Source organism: Macrobrachium nipponense, chromosome 4, assembly GCF_015104395.2.
Source record: "Macrobrachium nipponense isolate FS-2020 chromosome 4, ASM1510439v2, whole genome shotgun sequence".
Lineage (NCBI taxonomy): Eukaryota > Metazoa > Arthropoda > Malacostraca > Decapoda > Palaemonidae > Macrobrachium > Macrobrachium nipponense.
The window spans coordinates 115,231,573-115,258,559 of NC_061100.1; the positions used below are offsets into that span (position 1 = coordinate 115,231,573).

The window sequence follows — 26,987 nt, forward strand, 5'->3', positions numbered from 1 at the left end:
ATATTTTTCTTTCCATATATTTTCTTATCGTCTCACTTTTGTTTTCCTGCATTCCTTTCCATTGGTTTAATGTTTTGCTTTTTTGTGGTTATTTTCTCCTTGCTAGCATCGCGCTCTCGTGATTTGTTTACGCTCCAATTTATGGGCAAATTTATCCACTCTACTGATAATCTACTTCTTTTTTGTTCCTGGTTAATGTTATACTTCTTGAATAATTTACTCTGTCTCAGTTACATTCCTTGTCGTAATTGTTCTTCTTCGCTTATATAATCTTTTTATTTGTTTTAGTTCCATCAATGTATTCTGGTTTTCTCGATAAATTATTTTTGATTTCTGAATTTTGCTTTTGCCATTCTTTTGGAATTTGCTTCTTCTTCATCAGTTGTTGGTTCGTAAACTGAAATATCTTTCATTTATATAACTTTCTTCATCATAACCTTCAAACGTCAAAGGCAATATTGAAAAAGAAGAGAAAAGAAAACCAGTTGGAGAAAATCAGTGACGTAATTTCAAAACATTTTCTTACCAATTCCTACCCTGCAAGGCGATGTATCCCTCCCACTAGCACTTACCCCACTCCCCACTCCATAACATACCCCATCCACCACCAGCCATCCTACCATAGCCGCCAAGTCGCATTAAGGAAAACTTCCTAAAAACTGCAAAGAAATTTCTCTTCAAAGCCCCGTCAGTTTTGCCTAAAAGAAAGAGAGGAAGAAAAAGGAGGCAGAATGGTTGAAAAATATCCTGTCACTCCATAATCCTGGAAAGTTGCTTGATTTTTCAGGTCTAATTTTATGGCTGCGATTCTTAAAGTTGCAGTTTATGTTACGGATATAACTTTGGATCCCGGCACACGGTCTTGGCCTCCTTGCGAGTGTGTGTAGATTTTATGTAGATGTGTATGTCCGTGTGTGTGTGTGTGGCTGGCTGCGTTTGACGTCTTTCTTTAATGTGTGTGCATAGTGACTGTTTCTAGAATACTGACAATATTAATCGACGTTCTTCACCGTCACAATCACGACAGCAGCAGTAGTTGTAGTCATGATATCATAGTAGATTCACATGAACCGTGCATTTGATTTTTAGGCCAGTCCCTTACGACGCTCCTGATTGGCTGTTGATAAGCCTCTCGAGAGAGTTCACATGGGTAGGATCTATGTTCCACCCCTCCTGAGGGATACGTCTTTCAACAACACAACAAAACTTTTGTCTTGTTTACAAAAAGATTTTATTTATAAGGCTGATGAGCAAACTTTTTTTTTTGTCTTTAATGTTCGAGTTCATTTTTAGTGAACATTTCCCTGTGATGATTTTTTAGCTTCAGTGTCTCAGGTTAATAAATGAAGATATATATAAAGATAACGCTCAGTTTTTTATGAAAACTATCAACACCGATAGTCTTAATCTTCAGGAAATCAGGAAATTCCGTAGCGATCATACTCTCATAGTTACCAGTTACATAAGTAATTTTTGTTCCCGTAATTGTATATTAGCAAAGTGAACTCTGTCATTTTGCGAATTCTCTCGACGTCTTCAGAAAAATGCCTGAATGCGAAGCTCATGGGAATGTAGTATTCTCTCTTGTGTTTCCTCATAAAGGTGATCCCGCTCTTCATGATAATGTAAGGCTATGTATTTTCATGTACTACGAACATTACAGTGAGAGAGAGAGAGAGAGAGAGAGAGAGAGAGAGAGAGAGAGAGAGAGAGAGAGAGAGAGAGAGAGAGAGAGTCATTTCGCGGTGATGACTTATAGTTAAGAGGACTCTGATATTGAAGAGAAAAGAAAGATTTAAATAAAGTGGGACCAAAACGGATAGCAAAAGATGAAACAGTCACTCGGATGGTAAAAGTAACAGAGGAATTTCCTTTCGCTTTTCGGATTATTTTCTCTCTCTCTCTCTCTCTCTCTCTCTCTCTCTCTCTCTCTCTCTCTCTCTCTCTCAAAAGAAAAATGTTAACGTATGTAAAATAAAATATTAGGTATTTAAAAAATAGGAAAACTTGCAAACTGTAGTGAGAGTAAAGTTCTTAAGAATTACTTGGTTTTTTATCTGATAAACTCTATATGTTTTATTGGTAAAATCACCTTGTTACTTACGGGAGCGTTTTGAGTGAGAGAGAGAGAGAGAGAGAGAGAGAGAGAGAGAGAGAGAGAGAGAGAGAGAAGGCCGGGGTAAAGGTTATCAGGATACAAAATAAAAAAGACAGACTTTTGATCTTGTTACAACTTACCAGAACCTACCCTGAAAAGCCTTTGAAAACCTCAAAGAAAGTAAGGGACTATGAACCGCCTGAGTTGCTATCAAAATGCCACGGTACTCGGTACATGCGCGGCCCCTTTGTCTTGTAAAAGGATCTACTGCTTACGGCTGATGAAAAAGGCCCTTTTTTTCATTATCTCCTTAACGTTAGGATTCAGTTTCAGTCAGCTCCTTCTCCATATAGAGATATCAGCGTTTTCCTTGGAGAGAAAGTAGATCCTATATTATGTTCTGATTTCAAGAACATAAGCTTTAATATACACGAATTTTTATTTATTTATTTATTTTTAGTTTTAGACGTTCTTAGCATGACAGTTGCCCGCAGGAGGGTAGTGCCGTCCGCGAACCTCACAGGGTGCACTGTAGGCATAAATGAATGTTTTTCGCACCGTCCCTTCGGCCCCTAGTAGCAACCCTTTCATTCTTTGTACTTTCCACCCTCTCCTAACAATGTTATAATGGTGTAGCTGCGAGGTTTTCCTCCTGTTACACCTTTCAAACCTCCTTTACTTACTCTCAATTTGCCTTTCAGAGCTTAATGACTTCATAGGTGGCAGCGCTTTTGGCATTTAGCCTAAATCTTATATTCCATCCATACTTCCTTCCATAGCATGACAGTTAGCAAACTACACGAACTATTTTACTTGCCGCAATCGTATGTCAACAAAGTAATCTCTAGAATGAAGGCACTTTCATCGCTAAAACCTCCCTGCTTCTTCACCAACAGTGCATAACGCGAAACTCATGAAGATCTGTGTCCCGTCTTCAATACACTTTTGTAAGCGACCCGCTTGTTGTTGAAATAGATAATGTTAGTCAACGAACGTCTGTTGATTATGAATCTTACTGCATGTGGGAGGAGAGAGAGAGAGAGAGAGAGAGAGAGAGAGAGAGAGAGAGAGAGAGAGATCATCATCCCTTCAGGATGAGTAATTGATACGAAGTGAGATGAGTCCCCTGAGAGAGAGAGTGAGAGAGATAGAGAGAGAGAGAGAGAGAGAGAATAGATGCTGTTGAAAGTAAAAGATATTAGGAGAATATCCGTGTCATTTTTAATGGTACTCTCTCTCTCTCTCTCTCTCTCTCTCTCTCTCTCTCTCTCTCTCTCTCTCTGACACATATTTCCAAAATGATCATTGCACCATTAGCATCTACGTTCTGAAAAATCTGTCATCATCATCATCATTATCATCATAATTGTATTTTGTGTAGTGAATACGAAATAAGACAAAACAGAAACGTTACAACTGGACTAAAAATATCTTTTTTCCAGAAAGTATTTCTCACGAGGAAATTGTAAGTACACAGGTGATTTTTTTTCTTTTGGGACATGAAAAGAGGTTGAATGTTCGCATTTCAAGTTTATCTTCATTATGTCAGCAATGATGACCTAAACGTTCTTCCTAATTATTGTGCCCTGTAGCATATCTTTTAACTCGACTAACAACTATTTACAGCTGGTAAATGAAGTCATCATCATTGCAAGTGCACTGCGTTTCATATCTTGTAGAAGATACGTTAACACTGATTTAGTTTAACACGGATTTTAAATAGCCGATATTCGGTTATGTAAGTACGTTACGTGCCATATCCCTCCAACTTTCGCTAATATTGATTAAAGTGTCCTACAAGTTCGCTTTTTGAAGCGTACCATAACATATGTCATCTCTTTCAACCCGTGCCTTGACTGGATGACGTAAGTGAATTGATCGTTGTTATAAATTTCGTCGTGTTCTATCTTTTATATTTGTGTTGAGATTATAATCGATCTGTATGATGTTATGACAACTTTGCGTATAAAGAATGATTAAATCCAGGTCGGTTTTATTCCCATGCTTAGAATTAGAATAAGCTTGTTTCCAAGCTTGTAAAAGCTTGTAAGGATTTTATTTCTTCACTGATATTTATATATTAGTGTCCTATTTATATTTCGATCTCATTTCTAAATGCTCTGTGTGTTGTATTCCTTTGTTAAACTAATGGTATATCACCTTTCCTCGTAATGAATTAATAGCTTTTATATATATGTGTGTGTGGTGTATATATATATATATATATATATATATATATATATATATGTATATATATATATATATATATATATATATATGTATGCATGTATGTATGTATGTATATATATGTGTTTCAGTAATTGCTTAATAAAGAGGTACTTTCTTATTTCTAATGCAGTACATATTTCGTTTCATAAATTATTTATTTTTCAAAATATACTACTTTACTATTCGGTATGGAACAGTCCTCCTATTTTGGGCGGGTAACTTAAAATACATAAGTATTTAAGCCTTCACGAAGTCAATGCTTCCATATTCAAGAAATAATTGAAAACGGATTATGACGCCCCGACGCGATTGTGTGAAGCGATACGCAGAAAACTCCATATTATTGAAAACGTCATCACAGTATTTCAGGCCGGCTGAGTTAATTAAATTATCAATTTCATTTCTGCTCTCTCTCTCTCTCTCTCTCTCTCTCTCTCTCTCTCTCTCTCTCTCTCTCTCTCTCGTCTTTTGTAACGAATTCAAGCCACTGCGGAATAAGAAATTGCGCTCTAATGAAAATATTTTTTTTTCTTCTCAGATGATAAGTTCATTTGAGGACCTTACGATAATTTTTCTAATATAGCTTTGAAATGAGGGGATGGTTTTTTGCACCCCTATAATACCATTGGTAATAATTAGTAGTGAAAATTAGGTACGGAATGTTCTCTCTCTCTCTCTCTCTCTCTCTCTCTCTCTCTCTCTCTCTCTCTCTCTCTCTCTCTCTCTGAACTTACTTGAAAATTGCCGGAAAAGCAATGCCGACTTCCATATGGTATTACAGATCCTCGTCATTCTTGCTGCTCATAGTAATACTTGATGGAACCTGTACTTAGGCATGAATTGTTATCGTTTGAAAAACGGTTGCCTTTTTTATGTTCGCAAATAATAAGTCATAAATATCGTTTAATATCGAATGTACTATACCTGTGGAATAACTTATTCCAAAATGCAATTACGACTGATAATTGGTTCTGCGCTGGTCAGGATACGAAGGATAATCTGGTTTTACGCACGCACAGACGTGCTATATATATATATATATATATATATATATATATATATATATATATATTATATATATTATATATATATAATTGTATACATATATTTATTACATTATATGCAGGTATGTATGTAGGTATGTGTATTTATATTGTTGTGTCTCTGTTTAAGACTGTGGTTCATGCTTTCATTATATTATGTAGTTATGAGTTTTGACTTGTCAGACACATAATATAAATCCATACGTACATATACATACATACATACATAATATCTAATATGTATATTGATAAAATATATGTATTTATATAATATATATATATATATATATATATATATATATATATATGTTTATATATATAATATACTGACGTATCACTTTTCCTTATTTGTTTTGTTTTGTTTATTGATAAGACTATATGCTTATAAAATTTAAGATCAGAAGTAATAATCTATTGTCATTACTTGGGCATTACGTAAAATATACAGATTTCGTAAAATACGAAATCTCAAAAATAGGAAGCGCCCTAAGGACTATGGAAAGAGGTATTATGTTGCCGTGAAGGTAAATCTTGTTGAAATTCCCTCCGGTTTGAAGGTTCGGGGTTACTTTCGGGCAGCTTATGCAAAAGGCGGATTGGCCGCCTCAGTGCTTCGAGATTTCTTTTGGTATTTTAGTCAAGGACTGCTCTGGTATTTATTCTGTACTATCTTCTCATTTTCGAAACGTATTGTTCGTATGTGTTGGATCGTGTAACTCTATCACATTCATTACATAATTGTAATGTTACATTTCATGTGCAACCCTACAGGAAAAGGTAACTTGAAGAGAAAAGTTCAGGAAGAACTTTTAGAATAAATAAATAATAGAATATTATTATTTAGCAGATTGTTCTACTTGTTCAGAGGGTGGTTATCCTTAACTGAATCTGAGATTTCAGTAATGCTTCCTGTAGAAGTTTTGCTCCTAACGATATTTCTTTAAATAATTAATATTTCACTCTATACGCGCAAGTGTGTGTGACAGCAAGAACGCGCGCGCGGACACATTCCCTCGATACCATTGTACCCAGAATTTCCATTTCGGTGCTCGCGTATGATCCGCCTGGGTGGAAGAAAATAAAATCAAATATCTGCCAGGTCTATGCCCAAACTCTTTTCATATTTAATAATCTAAATCTCCCCGAAATACCTGGCCCCGAAAATTATGCCCCCGCTCTCCTGAAGAAGGAAAACTTTGGCCTCGGCAGTCAAGATAATATTGCAAGTTTTCGTTGAGAAGAAAGAAGAGAAGAGAGAGAAATACTCCGATTCTTTTATTAGTTTTGTATCTAATATTCTCCGAAATTCTTCTACTCACCGGACGGAAAAGTTAAGGGATGGGACAGAGAAATGACGAGAGAGAGAGAGAGAGAGAGAGAGAGAGAGAGAGAGAGAGAGAGAGAGAGAGACTTTGTGAAATAGAAGAGATGTGTTTCACTGGTAGACAGCCTGGTAGACTGATAGCAGTCGAGAAAGTTCAAGTTCTGTCCCCCCCCCCCCCCCCCACACACACACACACACACACACACACACACACACACACACACACACACACACACAAATATCCAAGTACGAAAGAAAGGGCGAAGAAGTGAGGGAGAAGAAAATCTTTCTCCTGACCAGGTTTTGAATATGTAAGAAAGAACAACTTGAGTCGAGCCTGGACGCTTTTGCTATTCGCCATTTTTCGTGCAAGGAGTTGGAAGGACCTTTACAGTAAGAGAGGGAAATGAAAATAAAACTAAAAAGAGACAGAAACGGCGCTTAGAATTTTCTTTAAATATTTTTTGTACGGTATCACATACAGTTGTCAGGCCATTTTCGATTAATTCTTTAATAGTGTTTGTTGAAAACGTAGTCCTACAATGCCGTGCTTCCATTATAAGTTGAACTGGAACTTATTTTGATGTTCATTTTCTCGTTTCAAAAATTCAATCTTTCCACGATTATCATGATTAGCTTGGAATTAGATTCATGTAACCACTTTTTTTCATTAGAGTATTAGGTGTTATGGTAAATATAGTTAATATCCATTCAAATGGATTACAATGTTAATAATTGTCAACGTCGGCATTTTCTAAATTTATGTTGGACTTTAAGATAATTTGTCGTTTAGATTCTTTTTACCATATTATTATGTCGTACATAATGGTTTGTTATTGTGCGGTTAAGTCATTATCGTAATAACAGTCTTTCGTCTCTTGCTTTGAACATGTTTTTATTATTATTCATATTGCATAATTTAATTTATGCTAATCATGGTCTTACTTTTGAGCCGTTATTAATGAAAACTTTCAGTAACATATTATTCTGTACCTTGCCTTTGGTTCTGACTATCGTCGCCATCACCTGCAAAGTCATAAAACTCTCCTTCCGCTGCTACAACTTCGGCCCTTATTGTCGAATAGCTAATGTGGCCCATAAGGTAAAACATACGACGCCCTAAATTCAAAGTCTGCTCAGGAAATGGAGCCTGTTCATTCGCTTTGGAAACACTTGGCACAACATGTTGCCCTCGACTGAAGGACTGTCTTCTCCCTCAGCAAGTTTCTGAAGACCGTTTCCATTGATCACAAACTTATTGACACTAATCGACTGGAAGCTCGAGGAGCTGTTACTTTATACCTTCCCCCCCCCCCCCCCCCCACCCTATCTCCCAATCAGCCCCTACCCCTCCTCCGCAGCAGCGGAGGCTGTGTGACCCCCTTACTCGGCGTTATAGGCGACGTTGCTTGCTTCATATTGCCGGTCTTGCGCGTGTCATTGTCGTTATTGTTGCCGTTATTACCTGTTCCAGCTGACGTTCCTCCTTGCCGTTCATGCACCAGTTAATGTTCTTCGAGTTCTTGATTTTGGGCGTCGCTGTTCTTCCTATCGCTGGCTTATGCTCGGGTTTGGTCTGATGGCTGCCGCCCTGTGCCCTCTATCGAAGTTCCCGTTTGATGGTATTTTTCACTATATTGGGGTTATCGATTGTTAGATTTTTTTTTCTGGAATTGCTGATGTCTTAGTTTCACTACGTAAAAAAAAAAGTTGCTTGAGGGTCTATTGTTGCTCCTTTTTACTTTTTCTAAGTCTTTAATATCCATATTGGTAGTTCTCGGTGTTTTATCGGTTCTCCCCTGTTTCCTTCTAAATTATTTGTTGCAAGTTCACTCGCCCCAATTTGTTTCTCTCCTGTTAATCGATGACCTTGAGAAGGGAGGGCAAGGTTTTTTTTTTTTATTAATTAACGACATTTTTTTTCCTTTATTTCATTTAGACTTGTACACTCAACCTCATCCCTTACTTCATCATAGCTTCGATCGCCTCGTTAGCTCATTTTTTAAGCTTTTCTTTTGGTATTGTAGTTTTTCAGGATAATTGATGAATGAATCGCTTTACTGTATCTTTTTTTCTTTTGTTTCCATGATTACATCATCCCTTTCTTCAGGCATCCTATTGGCGCTTCTATTTTTCTCTCGGGGTATTATTCGTGAATTTCTCTAAACTCCTTTTTCGTTGAATTTCCTTCTTATATGGTACATGCTTTTATAAACTAACTAATCTTCCTTTTTTAGTCTTTTTGGAAAAAGAAAACCGGTGGTGACAATAACCCTTGCTCTTGTGGTGTCAGTTTTCAATACTAAACCTTAGCTGCGATATTTCGTTTGTTAGTGTACGCACGTTAATCCATATTAAAATTGCCTTCGGCTTCATTTTCTTTCATTTTTAATCTTTGTAGTGATGCTGAATTTTGATTCAATCTGTATATGCTACAATTTTTTTTTTACTTTTCTTCCTGCCAAACCTGTTTTTCTGATAAAATTTAATTTTCCAAAGTCCTTTGATACTCGTATATCCTTTGCTGGAGTTCTTGATCAAGTTACATTCCTCTCTTGCAGTTTATTTTTTTCCAATTGATTCATTTGCATACTTTTGTCAGTATTCTGTTCATTCACTGTATGTCGTTTTGATCTTTGCTCTGTTACGTAGTTTTATGTATTTTTTATTTATTTTATTTTATTTGTATACGCCCCTTTCTTCTTTGCTTGCCAAATACTCCATTTTTACTGTTTGATGTTTTATGCTGCAGGGTGTTGCCATCACTTATTAGTTTTCTGTAAAAGAAAAAGATTGAGTTGCCTTTGTGTGGCACTTTTCTATCCGCTCTCAGATCGTAGAAATTACTGAGGCCAGAGGGTTGCAAATTGGTAGGTTGATCATCCACCCGCCAATCGTCTTCTTTCCCACCGTTATCCCTACACTAAGGGGTCGGTTGCCTGATACGCCTTTCGGGGGGCCTCGCCTTTGACTAAAAAGTCCACCTGCAAGGCAGCAGTTTCCACAGTTATTGGCGGTGGGCCTAGCCTTTTACTAAAAAAGTATGACTGCAAGGCAGCAGCTGTTCTTTTAGTCGCCTTGTACGATAAGCAGGACCTACGGTGGTAGTATTCTTTTACCCCTACCAGAGTGTGGGTCCACCCGCCAAACATCAAGCATACCAAATGGCAGCCCTCTAACATTGGTAGTTTTTATTTTATTTAAGTTTACAGTTAGCCATAAATGTGACTGGCAACGCTACAGGACAGGCCACCGCCCGGCCGTGGCTGAAAGTTTCATAGGCCGCGGCTCAAGCAACATTACATGCTGTGTTGAAAACTCGTTTCTTCGGCGCATTTTTACTTGTATATTTTGATTATATTTCATACTTTTCTTTGTTCTAAGTTACGTGCAAGGGAAATGGGTCCAATTTTCAGTAATGCTCCCGAAGAAGCAAATACGCTTTTCATTGATGCTTCAGGTGGAATGGATAAGATTGTGTGTAATATCTTCTGAAGCAGTGAATGTTGTTTTCATTGATGCCTCAGGGGAATTAATACTTATTTTCATTAATGCTTCTGCACAGATTAATAAGAGAGATCTTCAGTGATGTCTCACGACAAATGGATAATATTGCTCTGAATGCCTCAGAGGTGCATGTGATTTCCAGGTGAAAGATACAATTTTTATTTGTTTTTTGTTTTAAGAGGACTTTGTACGATTTTTAATTTTTTGTTAAAAATAAAAAATCTGTGTTGACTATTTGGCTGTCTATCCGCACTATTTCTGTCCGTCCTCAGATCTTAAAATCTAATGAGGCTAGAGGGCTGCAAATTGATACGGTGATCATTCACCCTCATATCACCAAACGCATAAAATGGCATTCCTCTAGCCTCAGTAGTTTTTATTTTATTTAGGGGTAAAATTAGACATGATCGTGCGCCTGGTACCGCACCGCTATAGGTGCCAACTACGCAGGCCACAACCGGGCCATGGCTGACAGTTTCACGGACGGCAGCTTAGAGTTCATACAGCATTACACGCTGTACAGAAACTCGATTCAGCCGAAGATACTGTTTCGCATTTTATAAGATACTGTTTCGCATTTTATACTTGTAATTGATGCTTTGGGAAAATTGCGTACGATAATTCTCATCGATGCATTAAGACGATGGGTATGATTTTCACTGATGCTTGAAGAGGAACTGCTTTCATGTTCAGTAGCTCCGTGGCCAATGAATACGATTTTAAAGGGACTCCGGAGAAATGGATCTTTTTTTCGTTAACGTTTTCAACTTTCGTTAATGCTTCAGGCGGAATAGATAGGACATTCACAAATACCGCAGGAGAGATGGGTGCGATTTTCAGTAATGCTTCAAGAGTAATGAACTCCGTTTTCGGAATAAGAGGCTCAATTTTCATAATTCCTCCCTGTTGCCTGGTTTCTTCCAGATGCTTTTGGGTCCCTTGAAAGTCTTTCGTTCGTTCTCAGATTACATTTCATTATTTCCTTCATTGTTATAATTCAAGAAACTCAATATTTAGACCTCAATGATGAGATTCAGTGGTGGCTGTTGTTCTTGCCTAGAAGTGCTTTGTGAGTATTGTGTACTAAAGATATTGAAAAGGAATTTTGCTCAGTAGAAGTTTGGTGATGCTTCTCGGTAATTTGCCGCCGTCTGGTATCTATGAGGGAAAGAGGAAGAGAGAGGATTTATACCTTTGGTTTCCTATAACCTAAGTATGGGGAATTTTGGTGAAATTTAGAGGCAAGTTGGCTTCATGCTGGAGCGAGATAGGTTAGAGACGAAAGTTTTTTTTTTTTTTTTTTTTTCAGCTATGAAGATACCGATGTATTTTTTTAATGAGACTAAACGCTTGGTTCCGGTGGCCAAGAAAAATGATATAGATTGAACCTGTAAGAGAATTATGGAATTGACTCGTACCCGTTTTTTTTTTTTTTTTTTTTTTTTTTTTAAGGATTGACGGGGTGGCTATATGAGAAATTGATTGGAAGAATCTTGAAGAGGAAATTAAGATGCCGCTTGTAACATGTACAGAAAACAGGTTCCTATATGATACATAGCGCTTTTTAGAGTAGTTCTATTTAACAAACATTATGGAAAGGTTATTTTTTTTTACTTTTTCCTTAATATATAAGAAATGAAGGTTCTTAAAGAGGAATATAAAAACAAATTTTCTCACAAACGATGTAGATGATTTATTTTTGCATAAATCTTACACAAACCCAATACCCGAAGATAAATTTGTCACAGTTACAATAACTGTGGCTCTAAATATATTAAGATTATTTTTACCCCGATTTTCATCTCTCAAAGGTTTATTTTCTTTTCTTTTTTTCATTTCAGTTTTGTTCTGGTGATATTATGCACTGGACTTATGTTCAAAACTCTTCAGGTAATACGTTTTCAGCAACGGTAGCTGAAGAAGCCAGTTGTCCAAAATGGGTTTTAATATTTCGTCTCTCCATCTGGCCAAGAGATGGGATTCAGATTGCTTAAACTGACAGAAACAGGAGTTTAAAGTGTTGTCAAGAGTAAACTGGATTTTGATGTTACTGATTATTTGGAGACACATTATTCTCTCTCTCTCTCTCTCTCTCTCTCTCTCTCTCTCTCTCTCTCGTATATGTAAAGTTTAAGAAGCAGACGGGTCCCTGTAAGCCCGGTGGAAGTTTTCTTCAAAATTTGAATTGTTTCTCTAACATTCAGGGAGAAAAGAAGAAGAAAGTTTGTAGAGCGGTGAGGCATTGGAGCCTCGGGGTTTAATTTTAACTTACTCTTTGACTTCTTGATATTGTTGAACACAGTGAACTTACCTAGACATTCATTCTGTCTTTCCTTCGTTCCGGATGTGAAGGTAGAGTTTTGTCTGTCTGTATATATTTCCATATTGATTTTCCATGTTTTGAGGATTTGAGATGTATTTTGCATTTTATCTAATTGTTTCTATTATTTCATTTTCTTTTTATCTTTCGAGTTAATTTTTGTATCATCTTGGTAATTTATAAGGTCTCTGTACCCAAGTAAGGTTGGTTAGGTGGTGCCAAAAATGAGGTATTCTTAAGAATTATGCAAGATTATGAATTTTACCTAATGTTGCAATGCATCTGTTAAATTTTTTGTAGTCAGACGCCTTTGTAATCCTCGAGAATGCTCGTGATCCTAAGCCACAATGCTGAAAATCTGGTATAGATGGTGAATGTTAATAGTTTTTGTTATTGGCATCAGTAGTTACATTGAAATAAAAATAATTTTCCCACATCTCTCTCTCTCTCTCTCTCTCTCTCTCTCTTCACGGACATACATACACAGAAACACAGATTTTTCTCAATGGGATAGAACGTCATTGGTGTAGCATGTTTTTTTTTTCCGGAATTGGTGTGGCGAGAACTCAACTTTTTTTATCTCTTTTTTTCGGAAATGGCCACTGCTGCCACCAGAGCCAGCGATACGAAATCCTCTAGATGTAATCCGATGAGTGGCTTACCAGATTCTTCATTAGATATTTTATTATACTTTCTAATTCATTTTTTGCCTTTGGACTGAGGGTGATATACTAGGGCAGCGGTTCCAAACCAGGGAGAATTCTCCCCTTGGGAGGAACTTCAGAGTTTCGTGTTGGGAATTGTGACCACAGATTGGCAGGCTCAGACTGACTCTAGAACCACACAAAACTCAGTGTGCAAGGTTACGCAGGGATTTTTCTCCGTTAGCTTTTGTTTGTGTTAGTATTTTGTTGTATATTATTTGGAATACACCTTTTGAGGCAGACAACTTTGGAAAGGAGGTGGGGATAACATTCTGACAGATAGTGAAGGGGGCATGGGTAAAAAAAAGGTTGAGAACCAATGTAAACTAGAGCGATGTTGGTTTTGCCCCGAAAGACAGATTTCTAAGAAATTATGAAAATCTTAATTGTAGGTGTTGCATTTACTATATTTGATCTCTGCTGAATTTTATAGTTTCAATCGGATGTTATTTGCATCCTCTAAAATACCCATGACAGCAAAGAACTGTGCCAACAAATTGGTGGAGATGATGAGTCTTATGATAATATTAGTAGTTTATTTCTATTACTAGCAACAATATTTCCAGTAAAAAAAAATTCCGCACCTCTCTCTCTCTCTCTCTCTCTCTCTCTCTCTCTCTCTCTCTCTGACTGAACTTTCCGATCTCTTTTTGCTGGGGAATGGCCACTGCTTCCACCCGACCAGCGATACTGATACCCTTTGATGTAATCCGATTAATGACATCCTGGATTCTTCACAAATAAGAAAGCTAGATTTCTGAAGGGCAAAAGAAGCCACAGGAACACCTATTAAAAAACTTATTTTTTGTTTTGATTCATTAAGTTTACAAATATTTATTCATTCATTCAGTTTGACTTTATTTTTCTGCCCGACGGTTAAATTTCTTTGTAATATGTTGTACCTCTGGTAAATTTTAATGTTTTATTTCATTCAATATAGCTGCTTATATTCCTGCTGTCTTTTTATTTAATTCAAATCTTTTTTTTATTTAATTCAAATCTTCTTCTAAAAGCAAAGAGTAGTCGGGTAGTTTTAATAACTCTTATTTTATATCCAATTTATCTAAACAGTAAAATATGGTTAACTTCACATTCTTGCAATTCAGTGTACACACACACACACACACACACACACACACACACACACACACACACACACATATATATATTATAAATATATATATATATATATATTATATATAGATATATAATATATATATATATATTCACATTCATTAAAAATATTTCTTAAAATGAAAAATGACCATTTTTTATTAGAACATTGAGTTCGTTGTGATGTTTTAGGCGTTCTGTCATTGGAATTGACTAGTTATTTCCTGATGGAGGAATCTCATATGTATTATGACTTAATTACATTCTAGATGATGTTTTCGAAATTCCCTCATAATAGTTAATTGCAACATCAAAGTGAACTAGATTGAAATCTAGAAACATTTCATTGGTATTTTTTTAATCCTACAAAGACATCTGTTACGGTAATAGTAAACCAGCAGAAAAATTGATTGAGAGCAATAGCCTATATTCTGTATTCCTAAGAGCTATAGAATTCAAATGAGCATCATATCTACATGTGAGATCAATTCAGTTACTGTCTTAATCCGTAAAGAATCGATGATTACAAGAGATTGATTAAGGATAGCAGATTATTTCGAACTGGCTCTCTCTCTCTCTCTCTCTCTCTCTCTCTCTCTCTCTCTCTCTCTCTCTCTCTCTCTTCCTCTCTCTCTCTCTCTCTCCTCTCTCTCTCCTTCCTTAGTAATCTGTAAGTGATATCTACGTTATTAGCTGACTGCTAATTAATATAAGTGATTAACAACTCTTATTAAAAGCGACTTTGACCAGTGATTAGAGAAAACAGGATCTCCGTTTAGTTAAAGGGATCGGCTTCTCTAACGTTCAGTAGCTACACATTTTATGAATTTTTTTATATTAATCAATCGAAAGAGAATTTAAGACAAGAGCGACAAGTGTATATTTCATAAGGGCTGTGTTATTAGAATATTTGGATTAGCTTATGAAAAATAATTCATCTCGAGATAATTTTTCGTTTTTGATCTGGCTCGCTTCTTAAAATTGTATAATTCTGTCACTCGTCTTGTCTCAAGGTTCATTGATTTGTGTTTCTTTTTTTTTTTTTATTATCCATCACTTCTGATGTTCGTTCATTGGGCTTTTGCCATTAATAATCCTGTTGATTGACCTCATTGTAAGAGGTGTGTGATCTCAAGCACAACAAACTGAAACTAAATTTATTGGTATTTTTTATTTATTTATTTTATTTTCTTGTTGAGCGACGCTTCCGACAACTCTACTTTCTTTCAAGCAAACAGTGAGTGATTTTGTATTGTATTAACTCTAATATTTTGTATAGATTTTATTTTTACAAGAATGATTGGCTTTGTAAGCATTAATGGGAAAAAATGCTGCTGTCTATAGTGGATAGATGAGACTCCCATACAACGACAAAAAGTTCTCTTCACGATACTTTTCACGATAAAAGATATATGCTATGAATATTGCATAGGTAGGGCCTTGATGCGTGACTGCCGTCAAGTGTACCAGTTTGAATTGCGACATTTTGCATGAAAGCCATGACTTTTAGAGAAAAAGAGTGATTTATTCAAAGGCAAACCATATATACTTTTTATCAGAGATATGAATTCTGTTGACTATCGTGAGGGGAGGAGGGTAAGAGACAGATTTGGTCTGAATAAAGGATGAAAGTTGTAAAATAAAATATTACAAGTGGTATATATAATTATATATATATATATATATATATATATATATATATATATATATATTCATATATACATGCGCACACCCACACACACATGCATACACACACACACACACACACATATATATATATATATATATATATATATAATATATATGAATTTTTATCACATCACCGTGATTCATATACATGCATTACGCTACAAATGTCCTGTAATAGTCCGTTCGCTCTACCTCAGAATTATATTTTCATACATGTTAACCGAAAGGGAATATTTTTAGTGCATAATAATTTCGAAATTATTATCAACTAAAACATTCCTCTTCTGTTAACATATTGGATATTAATGGTCATTTGTACCGTAATGCATTTACTATATATATATATATATATATCTATATATATAGAATATATATATATATATAATATATATATTATAAACACAAAATTTCAGTTATAGCGTAATGTACATTGCAGATGCGTAACTTTCTTCAATAAACTTTTGCTATTCTGACCTGAATAATGTACTTTCATATGTGTGTCATATTGAATAGTCTCACTTTCAGCTTTAGACAAAATTAATTCATAGTCGATACTTACCTTCTTTTCTTATGCTGTTCTCAATATTAATCCCAGACATTGAAATTTGCTGATGTTTGAGGAGGATTTTATATTTTTATTTTTTATTATTTATTTATTTTTTTAGTAAGGAGAGAGGTCTGCCGTTTTCCTTCGAGTTAGGTTAATTAGGTAAGAAGGAATGATTAGAGTCAATTCATGATCAAGCACTTGTTTTTGACGTACAATCATATAAATATATTTTCTAGAAAACAATCGACTGGTTGTAATTCTCCTCTTGATGCTGTTTACTTACTCGTCTAATTAATCTAAATTTCTCTACCTGGCGGTGCTGAAGAGGGTTTATTTAGGACCTTTAATTTAACTGGAAACAAAATCTTTATATTGTCGCTGTGGGTATTAAATTGGATGAACTTAGTCCAGATTTAGTCTTCCAAAACTTGTGTCTCTGCTATAGTCATTTTGTTGTTATATAACTCCATATGTGAGTTTTCTTGTGTTAACTCTATATGTCAGTTGTGTTGGTCTCTTATCAAACTATTATATTTTTCATGTTCATTATTTCTGTATCTGAGTCTGTCTCTATCGTCCATCTTACTGTCTTTATTACGTGTCTGCTTTTAATCCCTCGTTTCACCACCTCCCTTTCATCATCATCCGCATTTGTCCATTCTCTCTCTCTCTCTCTCTCTCTCTCTCTCTCTCTCTCTCTCGCCTGACCTGATTTTCCTAGGCTGCTGCTGCTCTCTTTTCAATTTCTGTTTTATCCCGTCCCTTGTATACAACCTCATATACCAACTATTCCGCCTCCGGGTTTAATTTTAACCTGCGAGGTTTCCTCCACTAACGCCCCCTCCAGCCCCACCACCCTATCCCTAGGTACCCCTCCAGTCTCATCCACAACCCGGATAGTAGGACCGGTCCCCCTTCTCTCTCTCTCTCTCTCTCTCTCCCACAAAATAGTCTACTTTCCCCCCCTAACCGCCCCCTCCCCACAAGCTCGACACACTCCCTTTTAAAATTTCGAATGTTGGGTAGGCATGGATGGTGGGGGTGTGGGTGGTTGGGGTGGGAGAGCTGTTGGCTTGTATCCACCAGGAGAGAATAATGGGGGTACTTAAAAGGCATGGGGCTTGCAGATTAGGGATTGTTTTAAGTTTAGTCTCATTCCTTCATGCTATATTTTTTATTTGGGTAGCGTTTCCATTTTATTAAAACTGTACTATATGCAGGATTTTTTTCACATTAAAATGTATCTAAAATGGTGTCTTTGCCATGGGCCTATGTATGCAATATTCATTAGTGCTTTTAAGGGGAAGTATAGACCACACCACTCACACGATTTCTGGATCCAGATGTGTTCAGAGAGAGATGGCTTGTTTGGGTAGAGACAGTATATCTTCGAAAATCACTTGTACTTTATCATATCAGATGTGTCATCTGTCTTAGTGAAAGTCATTTCAACCTGAGATATCGAACATTTCCATTATGCGAACTATATAATTACAGATTGTTTTCCGTAGGACATAGTCAGTTGACTGTGCATCATAATAATAAAAAAAGTGTCCCTTATGAAAAGAGAGAAGACATAAAAAAAATTTCAGATTTCTGTATCTGATTCCTGAAGATATGATTAAGAGAGCAATGAAGTTTATTAGAGAAAAATGAAAGTTGGTGGAAAAGACAAAAGAAATTAATATTTTCATTGAGCGTGCATGATTTTACATGCATGTGTACTGAGTACATCTATTTACGTAATGATAGGTACCTTACTTGAAGGTATTATAAAAAAAGATTATTGAATAAATGAATGAGTGAAAAAGACAATAGAAAATTTTTGCCAATGGTCGTAAATGCTCGGACACTCTTTTGTAAGTATAAGTACAGAGTGCATTTATATAATGACAAGTCCTTTAGTTGAAAGTATTATAGAAAAAAAAATCCTTTTTGTCTGGAAGACCACACAGAAGCCAATTTTTATTTTCGCAGACCAAGCCAGAGAAAAACTAAAATTCTCCGGGACAACGTCGCCATTACTACCCAAGAAGCCCAAGAGTAGGATATTAGTTACTGATAATTGAATATACAGACTATTTATAATAAGGATGAAGAGATCGTTCAACAGAGAAACGATGAATTAGATTAACCAGTCAACTGAGCTGTTATCGATTCTAAGTACAGGACTTGAATTTGACAGTTATGGGTATGGTATATAAAGACGATTGCAACTTATATTATCTGTCTCGACTGCCGATTGCTGAAGTCGACTGTCTATCACTATCATGTATTAACGTAATTGGCATTGCTTTTGCTTTATTTTTATCTCAGCCTTGTTACTGCTTTTGTTATATTTTGTTGTATATAAAATTTAGCGTAAGGAAATTAGTTTTTAAGGCTTTAGTTTTAAGCTTTACTTTGATCTCGGCTGAGCGTCAAGCGAATTGCTTGTTAAACCTCCTCCCCGCTTGTTAAATGTTTGTGAGCATCTTATTAATGCTAGTTTTTTTTGTTTTGTTTATCTTTTGAATGGTTGGTGAAAAGGACACCAGTGAGGATATTGGAGGGGCGCGACTTTTTCCCGAGAACAGTTCGGGCTCGCTATTCTCCCCGCATGGTTGTGCAGCTGGCATATTTTTCTTAATCGTCCTTCGAAGGATTTGTCGTCGTCAGTATTGAAGGCGCAGGGGCATTTCTGCCATCTGCGGTGACTTTCCCCCTTACTGTGTGTACTGTCCTGCGGGCTCTGATATCGGCGCTGGATCCCGACAGAGTGGACGTGGGAGGGACATCACTGTGTTTGCCTACGACGTCCTTCTGAGCTGCAGCGGTGGGGGCATTGAGGCCCGTGAAGGTGCAAGTAGGGCGGTTGCTACCAGGTAGGGAATTTCCCTTGTGTTTTTGGTTGGGAGCACGAAAGACTCCTTCCCCATGGTATTGGTGACCTGTGTAGCTGCACGCCCTTCAGATAGCGGAATTTTGGCCTGGTACGTGGCATTGTCCCAGTGGATGTAAAAGATCACGGCACCTCGGTATTTCGGCCTTCAAGGCAAATGTTTAGCCTGGATCGTTTGGGCATCCATTCATCCTTTTAGTGTGAGAAGAGTATTCTTTTTGTTAGTGAGTCCTTCAAGACTGTTGGCATTGCGTATTGCCGCTATATATGTATATATAATATATATATGATATATATAATATCTATTATAATATATTATAAAATATAATATAGATATATATATATATATATATATATATATATGTGCCAGTCCGTGTATATCTTGTCACGAGTGATGTTGTAATTTTCCGTATTTCTTGTGTATATTATCTTTTAAGATGTTTGATGCTTGATATATTTAAGATTTAGTTTATAATTGTAGGTAGGAGAAGTAAGTTTCCCCCCTGTTGGTCTTTTACTTCTTTCCTCTCTGATTAGTTATAGGTATTGGTTTATATTTATGTTGGTGTTGGGCCCATTTTACTAATTTATGCAGTTTATCTCTCAATATTTTCTGTTCTAGGGTTTAGTGTTAGTAATTAGGAACTCCTACGGGAGTAGTAAGGACTAAGTTATGTCCTGTATAGTCACAAGGCTGACTTTATATTCTTTTGCGTTGTTTGTTAATAAATATTGTTGAGTTTTCCTGTGTGTTTTTGTCTCCGCTGACTGAATTTATCTGGATACTTGGTAAGATCACTGTCCTCTCTATTCTTGTGCAAAAGAACTTGCACCCTGGCCCAACAAGGGTCATAACAATCACCATCTAAACCAAAGATCCCCTTCCAGTCCTGGCCAGCACTACAGAAGCACTTACCAATTATAATTCCCCTCCGGCTTAAGTTATTCTCACTAATTTCGAATTCGATATTAATTGATATGTGTGGCCTTCATATTTGTAATTATTAAACTGACTTGTGTACAAAAGACAAAATTATATATATATGTGTGTGTGTGTGTCTGTGTCTGTGTGCGTGTGTGTGTGTGTTTTGTGTGTATGTATATATAATCACCATCATCATCATCAACCGTTTATTGTCCACCGCGGGACAAAAGGTCTGTCAATGCCATTCCATACCCGCAAATTTTCTTAGCTCATCAATCCATCGTCTTCTCTTCCTTCCCCTGCTTCGTATGCAATCTGTATATATATATATATATATCTATATATAGATATATATATTTTTATATATATATATCTATATATTATATATATGTGTGTGTGTGTGTGTGTGTGTGTGTGTGTGTGAGAGTTAGCCATTACCTCTTCCTTAAGGTTGCCGTTTTCTTTCGAACTACAGAAGTCATACTAGGGACGCTGTTGCTATAGTAGATTCGCATCAACGGTGCATCTGACATCTAGGCCAGTCCCTTACGACGCTCGTGATTGGCTGTTGATAAGCCAATCACAGAGCTGGAAACTCTCAGTCTCTCGAGAGAGTTCACATAGGCAGCATCTGTGTTCCGAGCTCTCCTGAGGGATTATTTTGAGAGGAGAGGTGGAACATACACCGTGCCTACGATTGGCTTATCAACAGCCAATCACTAGCGTCGTAAGGGACTGGCCTAGACATCAGATGTTTAAATTCATTGGTTTTCGGGACTCTTTATGAACATTGCTGCCTGCGCGACACTTTAATATTTAATTTTCCCATATCCAAGAGACCAGCATGAGTGCCTGAATCCTTGAAATGGAATTTTAAATAAAGAAAAAATAAAAGAAATACATGAACGGAAGGTTTTCGTCCACTGAATTCGTACCTTAAAGGCGGCAGGGGGAACGGCTGTCAGTGGAAATAGCGTAGGTTTACATTCATGTAAATGTGAGTAACAGGTATCTGCTTCTGTGCTGGTATCAGATAAACCCATCTTTTCCCCCGAACTACGGAGTTCTTTTCAAAAGAAGTTTCCGGCATCGGGGAAGCTTTATTGGCGCAGCAGGTTTTATGCTGCTCCCCCTTTATTTTTGTTTTTTGTTTTTTTTTGTTTTTTTGTTTTTTGAGATGGGGAAAACGTGGAAATGCAGATGCTTTTATTCGTTCCCTCTCTTCTATCTCTTCTTGCTTTGTCTTCATTTCTTGTGATTGTTTAGAACCACCGGAGTCGTTTCCTTCTTTTATCTGTCAGCGATCGTCGTTCATTCAGTTCGAGCCGCCCGCCGTAAACTTCATCCACTCCAATTTTGTCGTCATTATCATCACCCTTTCGCTTGTCATTCCAAATTGCTTCTCCTCAGGTGGCCAGAACTGGAATCGATTTCCGGGCACAGAAATACGGGGGATAAGTTGAATGTCTTCAGATGAACAACCCCCTCTCTCTCTCTCTCTCTCTCTCCAAAATCGTAGCTTTTGTAGTAGACCTCTAGTTTTTAGGCCTCTTTGCATGCTGTCGTTATAAATTCCACTTTCGTAGGGAGAGTTAGTTTTATATAATTAAAGTATTTTTATCTGGTATTTATGTTAGAACTTATCGATGAATTTATTAAATGTCCAGCGTTATTTAACATTAATCGTCGTTTATTTTGTAGGGTGCGTATATATCCGCGTGGGTTTGAACTGGAAAACATTTTGTATTTGTAATGTCTGCTGATAAATAGTTGCCATTTTCCTCCTTACCCTGAAAAGACCCCAGGGAAGAATTTACACCTGAATAAGAAGATTAATCGTCAGTTTTCGAGTCGACCATGACTACACCGCTTCGTGTGTTAATGGCTGCTATTACATCTATGGGTTAATATCTCTTTCATGGTATTTTGATGGGAACCTCTGAACCTCTATATATATTTTGATGTGTTTTATATGGCTCGGAATCATTGTTTGGAATAAACAAAGAAGAGGCAATGACCTAGGAAACTCAAAGAGAGGGCGATTTTCAATAAATATAAAGCATATTTTCGTCTCATGCCATTATAAAAAACATTGCAAGTGAAATTAAGACGTCATGATTGTCTCTATGTTTGCCATTACGGAAATGCAAGACTTCCGTGTAGGGGAAATTAATGTTTTATTGCGCTTTTAATGACTTACTTTGCATAAAAGACGTTGTTCTCATTCGTAAGAAAAATAACGCTTGACGACAATATCGTTTCAGTTACTCCCCTTGCTCATTGTTTAACAAAATATAGTTTTATCTGAGATTTTGGTTTATTTTCTTATTTTGTTTCGGGTACTCCAGCACTAATTGAACAACCACTAAGCAATTCTAATAAACTTCGTTTCGTCCAAAATAATGCTCCTGTTTGTACAAGCAGAAACGAAATTAAGGAAAAAAGATTAATGTAGATGAAAAGAATTATTTTGATCGATAATGAAACGCTTGAATAGACGACTGTGATTGTAGCATGATCTCTCACTTACTCGTATCTCAGAGATAGCCGGGTGTCATTGGCCGCACTTGTTGTTATGCCATTTTATCTTACTGAATTAAAAGCTCAAAAACAGAAAGGCGAGAGCCTGATAAACCTTCGAAGCAAAGTTTTCCTCCAGTTGCATTTTATCTTATCCTTAGTAATACTCCGTGCCATGTGCGGGCCAGAAACTAGCTATGTACGTGTTTTGTTCATGCCTGTGATCAAATTTTCATTGGCACTTTGGCTGGCGTTCTAGGTTAGTAGAGCATCATAACAGATCCGAATGGTTATAACCGACTCTTATCGAAGGTTCCTAACGTTGGGTTTACTTGTTTTCAATTTGGGTAAGATCCAAGAGGCTCTCTGTTTATGCCTCTGCAGCTTAATATGTTCGTGGATGGGTGGATGGGAGAAGTTAAGGAAAGGAAATTCGATGTTAAAAATTTTTCTTGAATGGAATGTGGAATGGAGGAGGTTTGCAAATGGTGCTGTATTATTTGGTCAATAGTGAGGAGAAACTGCAGAAACCAGCAAAGCTTTAAACAGTGTTTTAAGAAATGAGAGTAAATTTGAGCCGAAAGCTTGAGCAACTACTCTCTATGTGAATGACGGATACATAAAGATCGTTGATCCACATACTGGAATTGGGAATATGTATGACATATGATGGTAGGACGAGGAAGGAGGTGAACCTCGGAATACTACAAGCAAGAGCGTTGTGCAAAAGACCGGGAATTAATATATGCCTATTTATGAAAGCACTGATACATTGTTGAGCTAATGCTCTTGTATGGAAGCCATGCGGGGCTGTTGAATCCGAATAAAGGAAAAAAAATGCTCAGCAGGTGTGGTATAAAAAAAAGAAAAGGAGCACCTGTGTAGGATGTATAGGAGTATTTTGCGATGATTTAGGCATGTGGAAAGAATGGGGAACAAGAGGAAAGTAAAAAAATAAAAGCTCAAGAATGCAAAATAGGTGCATAACAGTATGAATGTGTGTGTGTGTGTGTGTGTGTGTGTTTTAGGTGTTTTATCTAGCTGTTGATTTGCCCTTTGTGTTACTGAAGTTTTCCCCAGAAGGGATTTCATTCAGGCAGTTGAAAGTATGTTGATCAGATAGAGAAATAGACTAATAAATAAATAAATATTTGTAATAAATGTATAATTATATGCATACATACATACACAAACACTCACATGCATGAGTGTGTGTTTGTGTATATATATTAATGAGAGTGAACCTATACTCTTAATCTTTTAATTTGTCTGCCTTGGATAAAGATGACCCCATTTGCTTTGAAAATAATATATTTTCATCATAATATTCAACTATTCACAATATGTGAAAGATTTTAAAATCTAACCGAAGAACGAATTTTGTTCGCAGAATGCCGAGGGCAGCAGCGCAGCCTCCTGCGAAGACTCAGATACACGAGCGACCCCCTCAGCTATGCCTTTCACGACGACGACGAGATCGTCGAGGGCAGGAAGATCTACAAGAATCCAAGAAACGCCCCTTCGGAATCCTGCCCCAGGGACGAGGAAGCCATCATAAGAACGGTAAGGAATTACGACTATGGAAGAGGCAGCACGGAAATAATTTGGTGTGGTAGCTTGAAATAATATCCTTTGGAAATAACATAACCACAAAATGAATTGACTGACTCTCTCTCTCTCTCTCTCTCTCTCTCTCTCTCTCTCTCTCTCTCTCTCTCTCTCTCTCTCTCTCTCCAAGTTCCTCGTTGATGAACATAGTAATATATAGACCTCCTAATACTAAAGAGTTTGACTTAATAATTGAAAAATTGGATGATATATGTAGAAATCACAAGAACTGGACGATTCTCCTATCTGGTGACTTCAACTTTCCTTTCGTAGAATGGAAAGAACGAATAGGAGACTGTGGTTGTACTTATACATATAAAAAAGAGAGTAATAGTAGTGCAGAAGATAAGAGGCAATTTGAAAAGCTATTAGATATGCTACTAGAATATAACATTCAACAAATAAATCACCTGCCAACAAGAAAGGAAAATACTTTAGACCTAGTATTTGTGAACGAGATGAATTATGTTAAAGAAATAATAGTTTATAATGCGAGTATTTCAGATCATAATGTCATAGAATTAACAGTTCATTCCAAAGCAAGTGAAAATAGAGATAAGCAAGAAATGAAAAAGTGGGAAGGATATGGAAAATACAACTTTCTACAGTAAAAATATAAATGGGGTCAGAAATTAAAATGAAGAATTAAACAAAGATTGGGATAACATTTTCGTAAGTGATGACATAAGGGTAAATACGGAGATATTATATAAAATATTGGAGAAAATAGTGGATAAATATATACCGAAGAAGAAAAGTAAACATCATACATGCATACCAAGAGACAGAAGGATCTTGTTCCAGAAAATCAGAAAGTGGAAAAAAGGTCTTGCAAAAGAAAAAAATGCATGGAAAGTTATAGAACTAAAAAGTAAGATAGAAAATGCAGAACAAAAGATTATACAATCAAAAGAAAATGAAAAACGGGACTTGGAAGAAAAAACCCTATTAAATATCAAGCAAAACCCCAAAACTATTATACTCATATGCGAAGAAGATGAATAAAAGAAGAATAGAAATAGGCCCTCTGAGAATTGAAGGGAGATTAACGAATGAAAAAAGGAAATTTGCAACATACTGGCAGAACGATATAGAGAATTCACCCCTAGAATAGATAATGAAGATAATGATATAGAAGTAAGGGACGAAAATAGTGAATATTTAGCTGACATAGAAATTAATGAAGCTGATATTGTGCAGGCAATTAATGAAATTAAAAATGGAGCTGCTGCAGGGCCGGATGGAGTCCCTGCTATTTTGTTAAAGAAAGTAGTTCATTCTATCGCAAAGCCACTTGCAATATTATTAAGACAAAGTGTAGATACAGGCAAGATTTATGATGAGCACAAATTAGCATATATCACCCCTACTTTCAAAAGTGGATCAAGACTAGAGGCAAGTAATTATAGGCCTGTGAGTCTAACATCACATATTATGAAAGTGTATGAAAGGGTAATGAAGAAAAATATTATGAAACATTTAAAAAATAAAAAATAATTTGTTTTAATATAGGACAACACGGTTTCGTACCCGGAAAAAGTACACAAACCCAACTGTTAGTCCACCGTGAGAACATATTCAAAAATATGAAAAGCGGAAATGAAACAGATGTGGTTTATCTAGACTTTGCAAAAGCTTTTGACAAAGTAGACCATAATATATTAGCAAAGAAAATTAGAAAACACAATATCGTAGATAAAGTAGGAAGATGGTTAAAAGAATTTTTACACAACAGAAAACAGATAGTTATTGCAAACGATGAGAAATCGGATAAAACCAAGGTAATATCCGGTGTGCCACAAGGTACGGTGCTAGCTGCAATATTGTTTGTTATTATGATTGAAGACATAGACAGTAATGTTAAGGATTCGGTAGTGAGTAGTTTCGCTGATGACACAAGAATAAGTAGAGAAATTACTTGTGATGAAGATAGGAACGCTCTACAAAGAGACCTTAACAAAGTATATGATTGGGCAGAGGTAAATAGGATGGTATTTAACTCTGATAAATTTGAATCAATAAATTATGGAGACAGAGAAGGAAAGCTATATGCATATAGGGGACCTAATAATGAGACAATCACAAATAAGGAAGCAGTTAAAGACCTTGGTGTGATGATGAATAGGAACATGTTATGCAATGATCAAATAGCCATTCTGTTGGCAAAATGTAAAGCAAAAAATGGGAAGTGTTGTTACGGCACTTCAAAACAAGAAAAGCTGAACACATGATTATGCTTTATAAAACATATGTTCGTAGTCCACTTGAATATTGCAATATGATATGGTGCCCACACTATCAAAAGGATATTGCACAAATAGAGAGTGTACAAAGGTCCTTTACAGCTAGAATAGAAGAAGTTAAGGACCTAGACTACTGGGAAAGACTACAATCCTTAAAATTATATAGTCTAGAAAGGAGAAGAGAACGCTACATGATAATTCAGGCATGGAAACAGATAGAAGGAATAACAGAA

The 26,987-nt window shown here is 36.4% G+C and overlaps 1 protein-coding gene across 1 annotated transcript in view; it reads left to right on the forward strand.

The window, feature by feature from the left end:
- The window catches only part of LOC135211489 (uncharacterized), a 995,645-nt gene that overhangs the window by 613,693 nt on the left and 354,965 nt on the right, over positions 1-26,987 (forward strand). The window contains 1 exon segment of the mRNA XM_064244795.1: positions 24,294-24,466. Coding sequence (XP_064100865.1) covers positions 24,294-24,466 — 173 coding nt within the window.